The 15,774-nt window shown below is 41.2% G+C and overlaps 1 protein-coding gene across 5 annotated transcripts in view; it reads left to right on the forward strand.

Annotated features, from left to right (window-relative positions):
- Nucleotides 1–15,774, forward strand: part of tdrd3 (tudor domain containing 3) — a 135,564-nt gene that overhangs the window by 89,414 nt on the left and 30,376 nt on the right. For all 5 annotated transcript variants that reach the window (XM_072578190.1, XM_072578188.1, XM_072578191.1 and 2 more), the window contains one exon: nt 1,924–2,049. In XM_072578190.1, coding sequence (XP_072434291.1) covers nt 1,924–2,049 — 126 coding nt within the window. The remainder of the gene's footprint in view (nt 1–1,923; nt 2,050–15,774) is intronic.

The raw sequence follows: 15,774 nt of genomic DNA on the forward strand, positions 1-15,774 counted from the left end.
AATTGGCCATACTAAATTGCCCATTGTTCAGGGATGTGTAGATTAGGTGCATTCATCAGGGGTTAATGAATAGTAAAAAGGAAATGGGTCTGGGTGGGATACTCCTTTGGAGGGTCGGTGTGGACCTGCTGGGCCGAAGGGCCTGTTCCCACACTGTGGGGATTCTATTCTATTATGTTCTTCTATTCATCCCCTAGGTGGAAAGCTTGACCAATTCCATGTAGCTTCTGTTTACTTTGGCTTGTACAAGTGTCACGTGTTGACTATAGCACATCTACTTTGGGATGACCCAACCTCTGGAAATACCCCAAAAATCAGAACGGAGAGTTGCTTGTCCTTTTGGCAAGTATGTTGTCTATGCTCAGACCTTTAGTCTCCCTTCTCTGCATTTCCACCATTGTTCAAGATTGTTCTGTTTCTACAATTAGTGATGTTATCTGTAAAACTTCAAAGACAACAAGAACTCTTAACTGTAAATGAAACATTGGTTTAACATTTCACTGATTCTAATAAAGGATATACAAAACTTGCATAATTAAATTTGCTATGATGCGATTAAACATTCAACTTTTCATCTCAATTTAGAACTGAAATTTGATCCAGTTATATAAGTTTTGAATCTTTCAAAGTCTCAAGCATTTTTTCCTTAATTTATGGCAATAACAATTAGTTTTGCAGTACAAGGATATGTGATCGAATGACACCTGCGCCTACTAAAAGTTATTGTTTAACAGCACAATGCATGCAGGACAACAGGTTCCACAAAAAAATTAAAGGGGCTCTAAAGTTTCTAGTCCCTGTACACTCCTAAATATCTTGTTACATCTGTACTCTAACTGTATTCAGTATTCCTTTTCCTCCCTTTTCATGTAAGCTCAAATTGTAAAGCTCCTTGGTGGTTTTTGATTCTTATCATTTTGAGTGTTTAGTCTGTTGAACTTCATATACAGTGATTCTTTCAAGTTCTGTTGGTTTCTCCTTCCAAGGAGGTTAATCCTTTATGTTGATGCATGAATTATTATTTGAAGTGCTTTATTTATACTTGCAAAAGATAAATAATAAAGTTGACTCCCTGAAAGAAACTTTTCTCATTATAATCATAGAGCTGTACGGCATAGAAACAGACCCTTCAGTCCCATTCATCCATGCTGACCAGATATCCTAAATTAATCTAGTGCCATATCCCTCTAAATCCTTCCTATTCATATACCTATCCAGATGCCTTTTAACTGTTATAATTGTACCAGCCTTCACCACAACCTCTGGCTGCTCATTCTGTAAAAGCACCACACTGTCTGGAAAATGTTGCCCCTTAGGTCCCTTATAAATCTTTCCTCTTTCACCTTATGCCCTCTAGCTTTGGACTCCCCTACACTTGGGGGGAGAAAAGACCTTGGCTATTCACCCTATCCGTGCCCCTCATAATTTGTAACCTCTATAAACCTCAAAAAAATCACCCCTCAACCTCTGACACTCCAGGGAAAACAGCCCCAGCCTATTCAGCCTCTCCCTATAGCTCAAACCCTCCAACCCTGGTAACCTTCTTGTAAGTCTTTTCTGAACCCTTTCAAGTTTGACGATATCCTCCCTATAGCAGGGAGTTGTGCATCATGTAACAGTGTTTCGATTAAAAAAAAATTTCTCCGTTTTCCGGTGTCTTTTCTATTTAATGATAGAATTTAGTAGAATTTTTTATTACGTCTGATCTAAAAATCCAATGCTACTGGATTTTGAGTTACACATTTTCATATTTATGGATTTTCAAAAATGTTTTGATTGTAATGACCTGACAGTTTCATACAGAGTTGAAATGTCCTGTTACTGAATGCCATGATTTGCTCTAAATTTCATTTGTGGCCTGCAACTATAATTTTATTACCCATGCAGCTAGGTTTTCCTAATTTTGTTGAATTCAATTTGCAGTTTTATCGGGCAGTAATTCAGGCGCTTCATCCTTCAGGAGTGACAGCAGTTGTTATGTTCAGAGATTATGGCAACTATGAAGAAGTTCTTCTAAGTAACATTAAACCACTTCAGGAGGAATTTTGGGTGGGTATACATTTGCATTTTTATTTTGTGGCTATTTTGTTGCAGTAATGAGATTTACAAGATTATATATCAGGATGTGCATCCAGTTTAGGGGAGAATGTTCAAGATATTCACACTAGGAGATAAAGATTACATCATCTGTGTTTACAATGGTTTAGCTTCTAGCCTTCAAAATCCTAAAATGGTGTTAAAAATGTTGGTTTATAAACAATTATGCATTAAGTTCATTTACCCCCAAGTTTTCAGAGTTGGAGTCTTGAGATTGGCAAATCAGCACATCTTCAGCGCAAGCCCCACATTATTAATATTGATATAGTGATGGGCTTTGAGTGTGTAAAGGTTTTGAGGATATCCTTTAAACGTTTGGACACTAGCAGTATGCTAGGATCTGGGGTAGAGGTGGGGGGGAAGCTAGAAGCTAAGAGTCTTTGCTTCACTGCACAGAAATGTGATTGGGAGGTTACACTTGGATTCAAAATACCAAATGCTTGAGGATTTGAAACTCGGCTGGAGCGGTTACCTAGTTGACATGAGTTTAAAAAACAATCACTGTTACATTGTTCTGGGACTGAAAATGACTAGGTTGGGAAAGGAAAGAAACAATGAAGAATCACTTCAGTCTGATGGTGGGAGAATTGAATGTTGGTTTCAGGGGTAGTATAAAGATTTAAAGTAGATTTATTGGTTATATGAGAAATAAATGATCTGTTATACAAGTTGCCTGCGTCAATAGTATTTGGTGTTTGTTGCAGTAAAAATCTTAATGTTAAATTTTGTCCTATCGTTTTCAGCTAGAAGTTTGAATTTCTTTTTCAATGTTATTGGTCTCTAAGGGGATTGTAATACTCTTTGTGTGTGTGTGTTATTGGAAATGTTATGTTGCTCTACATGTTGATCTCGTATTAATCTTTAACAGTAGCTCATAAAATTAGACTAATTTTAAGTTTAAGTTTATACTTTCAAACTGAAGGCAATCTTTCAAAACTGGTATTTACCTTTGGGGTAACTTGAGAAGCTCAGTATGATGTCAGCAAATAGACAGTTATTCCATAAAATTTTCATCCACTTGTCTACAACTTTAATTGCAAATGCTTCTTGTGATGCAAGATTTTATATGATTATAGATACAAACCCATTGTGAGCTTAAAATACCCTTCTTATTTATGCCCATTCTTAACCTAAACCATTGGTTTCTGACTTGTGTAAATCTTCAGATTGCAAAAAACCACTACTCCTTTTCATTGTTGTTGTGACAGAGTTGATAGTGTGGTGCTGGAAAAAGCGCAGCAGGTTAAGCAGCATACAAGGAGCAGGAGAGTCGACATTTCGGGCAGGATCCTTCATCAGGACTGGGCCCAGTACAACCTGCTGCACTTCTTCCAATACCACACTCTGACCCTCCAGCATCCACAGTCCTCACTATCTCCTATTGTTGTTGTGATATTTTTTCCTCTATTACAACTGAACTACTGTGCCAGGAGTTAACAGTATCTTCAATGTCAGTCAAGATCTGGTCAGGTCATATGTGAGATGAGATACAAAGACATTTATGACAGAAAAGTTAATGACATGTAGGAGGTTGCAAGTGGTGTGGGCCCCTGCTGAAAAGTGTAGAGAGGGCAGAGAAAGTTAAGAATAAGGGAGTAGAGATTTTAATACAGAAAAATGAAAGATGGATGCTGGGTGAAGAAACGTACATGGGAAGGGTGATGCCAGGTGAGGAATGAATGACCGTTCCATTTCCTGATTTGCCATGTTAAAATTTAATAGCATTTTTAGTTATGTCTGCTTCAGACCAAATTTGGACAAGCCTAATTTCCCCCCACCTGCAATTTGGAAATTCAGACTGTTTCCTTCTGTTTAAAAGAACAGGTTTTTGTTCTGAAAAATGCAATGTTGATTTGAATTTAAGTAACTGTTTTGTCTCAATGGTTGCATTCTTACCTGTGAATCAGAACATTACGGCTTCCAGCCATGCACCTTCAGGGCAACTGTGAGGGACCAAGTAATGTCAGATATTTCATGTAGTGTCATATGTAAAATAAAGCCAAAGTGCTGGAGAAACTTCAATCCAACAATATCTTTGGAGGAAAAATAAAGCAATTAACATTTTGAATCCAATATGGCTGTTGAGATCTGAAGAAGTCACATTGGACTTAAAATGTTAACTTTTTCTCTTAGCACAGCAGGTCTGACAGCATATATTTCCCCAACAGTTTCTTTTTCTCATTTCAGATTACCAGCATCTGCATGTTGATTTTGTCAGAAGTCTGTCAGATTTTATCAGAATTACTGTCCGAAGTATTGGTGTTTTCTGCATGAGGCTTTAAAATGCAAATTCTTTGTTTGCAGAGATGCATTGTCCATTGTGAAGGATGCTATGTAATTGCCAGGTTGTTTCTTGCTTATCAAATTGTGAAGTGTGAAGACTTTTCCAAATTTGTATTCTAGTTTTAATACTTGTGATGCATATTTCATCTTGTGCAATGCAGTCTAAACCAAAAGCATGGTTTTTAAAACATTGGATTGCCATCTAATGTTCTTGCCTAAATTCACTCTTGCTGTCGTTCCACTTGCTGTTTCACTGTCCTGAAAGCTCTTTGTGAGATTTCACTCTATGAATGACTGTGATGAGATGAACAGCTTTGACTTGCAGCGTTGCACAGATAAGGTGACCCACTGAAGGGAGTGTCATTGAAAGGGGAGGTCAGTATTAATTGCAGGGTTCAGCAAGACAAGCCTCGCAGTGACCAGGAGGGTCAGCAAGTTGGAGGAGGCAAATAACAACAAACAAGTTATGCAATCCTATTATCAACTCTGAACAAAGTGACACGAAAACAAAGTAGCTAAACAATAATGATAGCTAATAAGATTCACATTCAAAGTGGGGACTTGATGAATTCCCTTCAATAAATTCATGATGCCTAGTGAGTTTTCAGTACCTTTTTGAATATGCTTCAGTGACCACTGCATCTAGATTTGGGCTGTTTCCAAAATTTGTGTTTGTGACTTTCTTTCTTTCATTAAGTGTATCGACTTGCTCATTGAAAGATGTGAGGGGAAAACAATGAGGATGATGAATTGTATGCTGAATGTATATTGTCAGTTCTGGATCATAACTACCCAGATTTAAATACATACCTTTATTATTTTGATTGAAAAGTCAACATCTCTGGCAAGGCTAGCATTTGTTGTCCATCTCTAATTTCCCTTTAATGTATTTGTTGAGCTGCCTTCTTGAATGACTGCGGATATATTACTGTTTGGAGTAGTGTTTGAAAATTGCAATGAAGAAGTGTTTTCGGGATCTTGTATTTGGGGGAATACAGTTGTTGATGTTCTAATGCATCTGCTACCCTTTCTGCTCAGTTAAGAGGTTGCAGGATTGAAAGTGTTAATGGAAGAAGCTTAAGTAAGTTAGTGCACTGCATGGGCTATGGAATGCCAAGCACATTATGTCTTGCATGCTGTCAGGCTTCCTGGTGTTATAGGAGCCAGTCCTATCAAGGCAAGTAGAAATATGAGCATACTAATAATGAGGAAGAGAAGAAGGCTGTTTATCCCTCAGGCCTGCTATGCCGTTCACTAAGATCATGGCTGATCAGATTTTACCCTCACTCCATATTCTCAACTATCTGATAACCTTTCATTCATTGCTCATCGAGCGTAGAGTTAGCTTTGCCATAAAAATATTCAAAAACCCTTCCACAACCATCTTTAGGATCTGTGTTCCAAAAGCCCATGCACCTCAGAAAATAAATCTGTTAACTGTGCAACCACTTATTTTGAAACAGTAATCTCTGGTTCTCGATTCTCCTTAACAGCGAACCTCCTTTCCACATTGATTCTGTTAAGACCCCTCAGGTCTTGTCTGTGTCAAAGAAATTACCTCTTACTCATAAAATCTAGAGGCTACAAGCTGAAATTGTCAAAACTTTCCTCTTAAGACAATGCACTTATTCAAGATGCTAGTCTAGCAAACCTTCCCTAAACAGCTTCCAATGTGTTTACATCCTTCATTGAACAGGGAAACTTTCTGTTCACTTCCCTTTGCAATGAACAATAACATTCCATCAGCTCTCCTAACTGGATGTACCTACTTACTAACCTCTTGCAAATCATGCAGTTGAAAGCTTGAGAACGTTTAGCACCTCAGCTCTGCAGTCTCACTATTTAAATATTTTGCTGCTTTTATGTCTCCTTCAAAATAGACAATTTTACATTCTTCCCATGTTTGACTCCTTTTGCCAAATCTTTATTTTTACTCACTTTATTTTCGTACTGTTGCAGCCTCCTTTTATCCTCTTTAAAATGTATCTTCCTATCTATATTTCTTCAGCAAATTTGGCAACCATCCTATTTGTCCCTTCGTCTTATTTGGTTGCATAAACTGTGAACAGTTGAGGTCTTAACACCGCTCCCTGTGACAGGCCACCTGTTATGTCTCTCCAACCAGAAGTTGACCCAATTATGCCGACTCTATATTTCCTGTCAAGGAACTAATCTTCTCTTCATATCAATGTGTTACCTCCTACACCATGAGCTTTTATTTTCTACAAATGTATGTAAAACTTTTGTGAAGTGCCATGATAGAAATCAAAGTACAGTATATTCACTGGTTTCCCTTTATCTATAACGAGCCCTGAGAGCAATCCTAATAAGTTGTCTAAGCTTGGTTCCCCTTTCACAAAATTATTTGACTCTGCCTGGTTACTTTGAACTTGTCTAAGACCCTGCTGTGGCAAATTAAATGGCTTTAACCTTTTTCCATATGACAGATGTTAAGCTAATTGGCCTGTAGTTTCCTGCTTATTTCCATCTCTTTTGAAATAAGAGATCTGCTATTTTCTAATCTAGAAGAAATAATCCTTCATTAATTCTCTTTCGATTTTGAACATTTAAAACCAATACATCAACTTTTTCACTAGCCACTTGATTTTTGAACCCGAGGATGAAGTCCATCAGGACCCACAACTCCAGCAATTTGTTCAGTACCATTTCTCTGTTGATTGTAATTTTCTTGGATTTCCTCCTCTCTCTCCCATTTCTTGATTTACAACTTATTCTGGAATGTTACTTGCATACAGTTTAGTGAAGGCAGATGCAAAATATCTGTTAGATTTGACTTGTGTCTTTTGATGGTGGATAATTTGGGGAGGTATATGAGGTAACTTGCTGCAGAATTGCCAACCCCTCATTACCATCGTTGTGGGAAAAATCGCAGCCTCGGAGTCAGAGTCGGGGTTCAACAACAGAGTTTATTATAGAGTCATAGAGATGTACAGCATGGAAACAGACCCTTCGGTGCAACCCATCCATGCCGACCAGATATCCCAACCCAATCTAGTCCCACCTGCCAGCACCCGGCCCATATCCCTCCAAACTCTTCCTATTCATATACCCATCCAAATGCCTTTTAAATGTTGCAATTGTACCAGCCTCCACCACATCCTCTGGTAGCTCATTCCATACACGTACCACCCTCTGCGTGAAAACGTTGCCCCTTAGGACTTTTTTATATATCTTTCCCCTCTCACCCTAAACCTATGCCCTCTAGTTCTGGACTCCCCGACCCCAGGGAAAAGACTGTCTATTTATCCTATCCATGCTCCTCATAATTTTGTAAACCTCTATAAGGTCACCCCTCAGCCTCCAACACTCCAGGGAAAACAGCCCCAGCCTGTTCAGCCTCTCCCTGCAGATCAGATCCTTCAACCCTGGCAACATCCTTGTAAATCTTTTCTGAAGCCTTTCAAGTTTCACTGCATCTTTCCGATAGGAAGGAGACCAGAATTGCACGCAATATTCCAACAGTGGCCTAGCCAATGTCCTGTACAGCTGCAACATGACCTCCCAACTCCTGTACTCAATACTCTGACCAATAAAGGAAAGCATACCAAACGCCGCCTTCACTATCCTATCTACCTGCGACTCCACTTTCAAGGAGCTATGAACCTGCACTCCAAGGTCTCTTTGTTCAGCAACACTCCCTAGGACCTTACCATTAAGTGTATAAATCCTGCTAAGATTTGTTTTCCCAAAATGCAGCACCTCGCATTTATCTGAATTAAACTCCATCTGCCACTTCTCAGCCCATTGGCCTATCTGGTCCAGATCTTGTTGTAATCTGAGGTAACCCTCTTCGCTGTCCACTACACCTCCAATTTTGGTGTCATCTGCAAACTTACTAACTGTACCTCTTATGCTCGCATCCAAATCATTTATGTAAATGACAAAAAGTAGAGGACCCATCACCGATCCTTGTGGCACTCCACTGGTCACAGGCCTCCAGTGTGAAAAACAACCCTCCACCACCACCTCTGTCTTCTACCTTTGAGCCAGTTCTGTATCCAAATGGCTAGTTCTCCCTTTATTCCATGAGATTGGACCTTGTTGAACGCCTTACTGAAGTCCATATAGATCACATCTACTGCTCTGCCCTCATCAATCCTCTTTGTTACTTCTTCAGAAAACTCAATCAAGTTTGTGAGACATGATTTCCCACGCGCAAAGCCATGTTGACTGTCCCGAATCAGTCCTTGCCTTTCCAAATACTTGTGCATCCTGTCCCTCAGGATTCCCTCCAACAATTTACCCACCACAGAGGTCAGGCTCACTGGCCTGTGGTTGCCTGTCTTTTCTTTACTGCCCTTCTTAAACAGTGGCACCACGTTTGCCAACCTCCAGTCTTCTGGCACCTCACCTGTGACTATCGATGATATAAATATCTCAGCAAGAGGCCCAGCAATCACTTCTCTAGCTTCCCACAGAGTTCTCGGGTACACCTGATCAGGTCCTGGGGATTTATCCACCTTTAACCGTTTCAAGACATCCAGCACTTCCTCCTCTATAATCTGGACATTTTGCAAGATATCACCATCTACTTCCCTACAGTCTATATCTTCCATATCCTTTTCCACAGTAAATACTGATGCAAAATATTCATTTAGTATCTCCCCCAATTTTTGCACCTTCACACACAGGCCGCCTTGCTGATCTTTGAGGGGCCCTATTCTCTTTGTAGTTACCCTTTTGTCCTTAATATATTTGTAAAACCCCTTTGGATTCTCCTTAATTCTATTTGCCAAAGCTATCTCATGTCCCCGTTTTGCCCTCCTGATTTCCCTTTTAAGTATACTCCTACTTTCTTTATACTCTAAGGATTCACTCAATCTATCCTGTCTGTACTTGACATATGCTTCCTTCTTTTTCTTAACCAAACCCTCAATTTCTTTAGTCATCCAGCATTCCCTATACCTACCAGCCTTCCCTTTCATCCTGACAGGAATATACTTTCTCTGGATTCTTGTTATCTCATTTCTGAAGGCTTCCCATTTTCCAGCCGTCCCTTTACCTGCGAACATCTGCCTCCAATCAGCTTTTGAAAGTTCTTGCCTAATACCGTCAAAATTGGCCTTTCTCTAATCTAGAACTTCAACTTTTTGATCTGGTCTATCCTTTTCCATCACTATTTTAAAACGAATAGAATTGTGGTCGCTTGCCCCAAAGTGCTTCCCCACTGATACCTCAGTCACCTGCCCTGCCTTATTTCCCAAGAGTAGGTCAAGTTTTGTACCTTCTCTAGTCGGTACATCCACATACTGAATCAGAAAATTGTCTTGTACGCACTTAAGAATTTCCTCTCCATCTAAATCTTTAACACTATGGCAGTCCCAGTCGATGTTTGGAAAATTAAAATCCCCTACCATAACCACCCTATTATTCTTGTAGATAGCTGAGATCTCCTTACAAGTTTGTTTCTCAATTTCCCTCTGACTATTAGGGGGTCTATAATACAATCCCAATAAGGTGATCATCCCTTTCTTATTTCTCAGTTCCACCCAAATAACTTCCCTGGATATATTTCTGGGAATATCCTCCCTCAGCACAGCTGTAATGCTATCCCTTATCAAAAATGCCACTCCCCCTCCTCTTTTGCCTCCCTTTCTATCCTTCCTGTCACATTTGTCACCTGGAACATTAAGCTGCCAGTCCTGCCCATCCCTGAGCCATGTTTCTGTGATTGCTATGATATCCCAGTCCCATGTTACTAACCATGCCCCGAGTTCATTTGCCTCCCCTGTTAGGCCCCTTGCATTGAAATAAATGCAGTTTAATTTATTAGTCCTACCTTGTCCCTTGTTTGACTCACTTCTGTTCTCAGCCGTATCCATCTCAGATCGATCTCTTTCCTCACTATCTCCTGGATCCCAACTCCCCGCCTTACGAGGTTAAATCCTCCCCAGCAGTTCTAGCAAATTTCCCTGCCAGTATGTTAGTCCCCTTCCAATTTAGGTGCAATCTGTCCTTGTACAGGTCACTTCTACCCCAAAAGAGATTCCAATGATCTAAAAATGTGAATCCTTCTCCCATATACAAGCTCCTCAGCCATGCATTCATCTGCTCTATCCTCCTATTCCTGCCCTCACTAGCTCGTAGCACTGGGAGTAATCCAGATATTACTACCCTTGAGGACCACCTTTTCAAATTTCAACCAAACTCTCTGTACAAGGAAATACTGGAGCTCCGGGGGGAGAAAGACACCAACAGCAGACTGGGCAGCTGTGAGTCTTCTCTCAACCCAGAGCGCATGTCAAGATACTTTTGTACATTTTGTGATACAATAGGTCAGTGATGAGGTTATTGTCTCTGTTCGATAGTTTGTTTATTGTAAATATTGCAGAATTGTGGATAGTTTCGGTGCAGTCATTGTCAGTTCTAGTGCAGCCTTTGTTAATTTCAGTGTGGTCATTGTCAGTTTCAGTGTAGACATTGTCAGTTTCAGTGTCTGCGCGGAAGTTCATTACTGTAGTAATGGGCACTAATTCTCCTTCCTGAGAAGGACTGCTGCCCTGGCCATTAGCACTTTGTATTGAGTCTGTATCAAACAGTTAGCATTTCTATAAAAGGTGTTGGCTGGACCCAGACACTTCGGGCAGTATACGCTACTCGTGTGTTTTCTCCCCTCACTCACCTTAAACCCAGCAGCTAGGTTGAGTGCATTGTGCTGGCATTTTGGTGGCCCCAGGCAGTATCTGTGTTTTCTCTGCTGTCTTTCTCTCCATATTGTTGTCTGGCAACCATCTTATGTGTCAAGTGGCCAGCTTATGGCTCAGCGGGCATCTTGTGTGTTTGTGTGCCTAGTGTCACCCTGTCCTGTTCCATCTCCCACTTCATGACCAACTTCAGCAGTCTCTTGGAATAGTGGATAATTTGCTTCCACTCTAGTTCCAGGAGTTTGGATGAGAGTGATCGATCCAGTGAGTGATCTATAGGCTCTGCTGTGTGCCGGCGGTTTTGGTGGTTGAAGGATTGGGTAAATGGTTGTTTGGAATTTTGTGTACTCCTTCTGATACCATATCCATATCTTCTACATTCCCAATGAAGTCTCTTGCTATGTTTGGTGTCTTCCAGGATTGACATACCACATGCAGCTAACCTTTTTACATAATTAATTTAAATCAGTTTCTCATCTGTACTAACTCGATGCTATTGATGGTGGAATAGTGCCTGTGGTAATGCAAGCAAGTATCAAGCAGAGATGGTTGGATTTTCTCGTGTTGAAGATGGTCATTACCTGGTATTTGTTTGGTTTTAGTATTAAATGTTACAGGTGCAAAGGAAATTAACCAGTATCTGAATTAAATTTCCTTTCTTTTATCTTTAGACTGATTTTGCTTGTTTCTGTTATACCATTTGTCACATTTGCAGAATATTTTTAAAGTTTATTGGATATTATTTTTATTTTGACTGGGGCTGAAACATGCTGTATAAATGTTTTCTCTTTATAGTTTTTATTTCAGTTTAAACAGTTTGAAATATGAACAGACGGTTTTGTGCGTTTTCCCAAGTTTCTTTTTTAAGGTTTTCTTATGCTGCTGCTCCTTGAGCAGGGGGTTTTGCCAGCATGAAAGATATTTTCCTCAGAGGCCCTTCTTCCTTCCACCAGCTAGTTTAAGTTCATGCTCTTTGTTATTAACATCTATGAGGTAAAAACAATAACTGCAGATGCTGGAAACCAAATTCTGGATTAGTGGTGCTGGAAGAGCACAGCAGTTCAGGCAGCATCCGACGAGCAGCGAAATCGACGGTTTGGGCAAGAGCTCTTCATCATGAAGAGCTCTTGCCCGAACCGTCTATTTCGCTGCTCGTTGGATGCTGCCTGAACTGCTGTGCTCTTCCAGCACCACTAATCTAGAATTAACATCTATGTACCATCCCTGCAGTGTTGTTGAGTCAAACGCCTGGCGCAACTTTGATAGCAGCATTTTGGGAGTACCTACAAGTGTGATGCAGCAGTTCAGAATCTTTGCTCATGTAAATAGACCCTTCCAGTACACTGTATCTAGGAATATCATAGTTTTATCCCCCACAGGTGCCTCTGTTCTGAAGAAAATAAACCCAACATATCCAGTCTTTCCTCATAGCTCAAATTATTTATTCCTATAATGTCCTTGTAAGCTGTTTTTGGAGTTGATCTTTCCAATATGGTCACAATCTTGTGTAATGTCCTGCCAGAAGTGTATGCTGGACTTTATCTGCAATATACATTCAGAGTCCTATAACATGGAGACAGGACTTTGGCCCAAACTGGTCCATGCTGACCAAAATGTCCGTCCACTCTAACCCCATTTCCCTGCACTTGGCCCATATCCTTCTAATCCTTCCCTATCCATGTATTTGTCCAAATGCCTTTTAAATGTTAATGGAGCTGCCTCGACCACTTCTGCTGGCAGCTCATTCCATATGTATATCGTGTATATCGCCTTTGAGTAAAAAAAAATCCACCTCCGCTTCCCTTTAATTCTTTCCCCTCCAGCCTTAAATTGACGCCCTCTCGTCCTTGATTCCCCAACCCTGAGAAAAAGACTCCATGCATTCACCATATTCATGAATCTCGTGATCTTATATACCTCTATAAAATCCCCCCCTCAGTCTCCTACGCTCTAAAGAAAAATAGTTCGAGCTTGTCCATCCTCTCCCTATGGCTCGAACCATTGAGTCCTGGCAACATCCTTGTAAATTTCTTATGTACTCTTTCCGGTTTAATAATATCTTTCCTATAACAAGGTGACCAAAACTGAACACATTACTCCAAGTGCAGCCTCACCAATGTCCTGTACAACTGCATCATAATTCCCAATTTCTGTACTCAGTGCCCTGACTGATAAAGGCCCGTGTGCCAAAAGCCTGTGACTTCACTTTCAGAGAACCGTGCACCTGAACTCCAAGATCTCTCTGTTCCACTACACTCCTTAAGACCCTACCATTCACATGAAACTCATACCTTGATTTGACATTCCAAAATGCAAAATCTCTCACTTATGGAGTATATTAAACTCCATTTGTCATTTCTTAGTTCACTTCCCCAGCTGATCAAGGTCCTGCTGCAATTTCTGATCACCTTTTTCATGTCCATGATACCGTCTACTTTAGTGTCATCAGCAAACTTACTAATCGCTCCTTGTACATTCTCATCCAAATCATTGAAATAGATAACAAGCAGCAGGGTGGCACAATGGCACAGTGGTTAGCACTGCTGCCTCACAGCGCCAGGGACCCGGGTTCAATTCCCACCTCCAGCGACTCTGTGTGGAGTTTGCACATTCTCCCCGTGTCTGCGTGGGTTTCCTCCGGGTGCTCCGGTTTCCTCCCACAATCCAGAAATGTGCAGGTTAGGTGAATTGGCCAGGCTAAATTGTCCGTAGTGTTAGGTGAAGGGGTAAATGTAGGGGTCTGGGTGGGTTGCGCTTTGGCGGGTCGGTGTGGACTTGTTGGGCCGAAGGGCCTGTTTCCACACTGTTGGTATGACAAGGTCTCCAGTCCGACAAGCATCCTTCCACTGTTACCCTCTGCTCTCTGCCATCAAGCCAATTTTGTATCCAATTTGCCAGCTCCCCCTGGATTCCCCGTTACCTAACCTTCCAGAGCAGCCTACGATGTGGAACCTTATCGAAGGCCTTACTGAAATCCATATCGACTAGGTTTACTGCCCTGCCCTCATCAACCTTCCTGGTCACTTCATCAAAGAACTCTAACAAATCTGTGAAGCATGATCTCCCACTCTCAAAGTCATGCTGACTATCCTAATCAAGTCCTGTCTTTCCAAATGCCTGTATATCTTGAACCTCCAGAATCTTAAGAAACATAGCTCCCACAGATGTTAAGCTTACTGGCCTATAGTTCCCAGGCTTTTCTTTGCAATCCTTCTTGAATAATGGCACAACATTCACTACCCTCCAGTCTTTCATGACCTTATCTGTGGCTAACGATGATGCAAATACGTCAGCCAGATCCGCCGCAATCTCCTCGTTAGCCTTTTGCTCTTGATCCTGATATATCTGGTCAGGATCAAGAGATTTCTCTACCTTCATACATTCTAATACATCCAGCACCACCTCTGCTGTGAGCTGGACTGTCCCCAAGATATCACCACTAACTTGCCCAAGTTCCCACGTCGTCTTGCTTTTCTCCATGGTAAGCATAAAGGAGAAATATTCATTGAGGATCTCGCCCATCTCTTCCTGTTCCACACATGCATGCCTGCTTTGGACCTTGAGTGGCCCTATTCTGTCTCTAGTTATTATTTTTCCTTTAATATACTTGAAGTACCTTTTTAGATTCACCCTAATCTTCTCACCCAAGACTATCTCATGCCCTCTTTTTTTTTTTGCACTCTTCTGTTCCCTTTCTACCTCCAGGAATTCCCTTGAACCCAGCTGCCTGTCCCTGAGCCACGCCTCCTTATTTCTGGTCAAAGCCTCAATATCTCTTGTCATCCAGGGTTCCCTATTCCTGCCAACCTTGCTCTCACAGGAACATCGACCTCAGAACATAGAACAATACAGTGCAGAACAGGCTTTTTGGCCCTCGATGTTGCGCTGATTTCTGAACTAATCTAAGCTCACCCCCCCTACACTAACCCATATCATCCATATGCTTATCCAAGGACTGTTTAAATGCCCCTAATTTGGCTGAGTTAACTACATTGGCAGGCAGGGCATTCAATGCACTTACCACTTTGAGTAAAGAACCAGCCTCTGACATCTGTCTTAAATCTATCACCCCTTACATTTGTAGTTATGGCCCCTTGCACAAGCTGCTGTCGTCATCCTAGGAAGAAAGACTCTCACTGTTCACCCTATGTAATCCTCTGATCATCATGTATGTCTCCATCAAATCCCCTTTTAGCTGCCTTCTCTCCACTGAGAACAGCCCCAAGTCTGTCAGCCTTTTGTCATAAGACCTTCCCTCCAGACCAGGCAACATTCTGGTAAATGTCCTCTGCACCTTTTCCACTGCTTCCACATCCTTCCTGTAATGGGGCGATCAGAACTGCACACAATATTCTAAGTGAGGCTGCACTAGCATTTTGTACAATTGCAGCATGATATCATGGCTCTGCAACTCAATTCCTCTACCAATAAAGCCTAATGTGCCATTTGCCTCCTTAACAGCACTATCAATCTGGGTGGAAACTTTCATGGAGCTGTGCACATGGACACCAAGATCCCTCTGTGCACCCACACTACCAAGCATCATTTCATTGAACCAGTGTTCTGCCTTCCAGTTATTCTTCCCAAATAAATCACCTCACATTTATCTGTTTTGAACTCCATTTGCCACCTCTCAGCCCAATTCTGCAGTTCATCAAAGTCCCCCTGCAACCTGCAACATTCTTCCACACTGTCCACCAATTTTAGTGTCACCTGCAAACTTATAATC

Source organism: Chiloscyllium punctatum, chromosome 9 (genome assembly GCF_047496795.1).
Source record: "Chiloscyllium punctatum isolate Juve2018m chromosome 9, sChiPun1.3, whole genome shotgun sequence".
Taxonomy (NCBI): domain Eukaryota; kingdom Metazoa; phylum Chordata; class Chondrichthyes; order Orectolobiformes; family Hemiscylliidae; genus Chiloscyllium; species Chiloscyllium punctatum.